This window comes from Eimeria mitis, genomic scaffold (genome assembly GCF_000499745.2).
Source record: "Eimeria mitis Houghton genomic scaffold, Emh_scaff26, whole genome shotgun sequence".
In the NCBI taxonomy this organism is placed as follows: domain Eukaryota; phylum Apicomplexa; class Conoidasida; order Eucoccidiorida; family Eimeriidae; genus Eimeria; species Eimeria mitis.
Genome location: NW_013570940.1, coordinates 63,907 through 64,248, shown reverse-complemented (window position 1 = coordinate 64,248; position 342 = coordinate 63,907). Strand labels below are relative to the sequence as shown.

At 59.4% G+C, this 342-nt stretch overlaps 1 protein-coding gene across 1 annotated transcript in view; it reads right to left on the bottom strand.

Moving 5' to 3' along the window:
* The window catches only part of EMH_0027690 (uncharacterized protein), a gene marked incomplete at both ends in the record, with an annotated part of 4,854 nt that overhangs the window by 589 nt on the left and 3,923 nt on the right, over window positions 1-342 (bottom strand). Inside the window, 1 exon segment of the mRNA XM_013497321.1 lies at window positions 107-322. Within this exon segment, the coding sequence (XP_013352775.1) occupies window positions 107-322 (216 nt within the window).

The following is a 342-nucleotide window of genomic DNA, read 5'->3' as shown; positions in this document are numbered from 1 at the left end:
GCGAACGCAGATCCTGAGGACAATCCAACGTGGGGCCCCCATGCATCTCGAGGGTTGCTGCAGCTGCTGCTGCTGCACCCCGCGTTTGTGCTGCATTGCTTCTCACCTGTCCTTCCTGCTGCGGTGACTGCATCTGTGAGTATCTGCATAAGCTGCTGGAGGTGTATGAATCTGCTGCTTTCAACTACAACAAGCCGTCCCCCATCGGCGAGGAGCCGCGCAGCAGCAGCAGCAAGCTGCAGCAGCTTGTCAGTGAAAGCAGGCACAAGTCCTTGTCGGTGCGGAGGCGGCGGATCTATGACGATGATGTCGAACTGGGCATCTGAGCGCCCAGCCGCACAC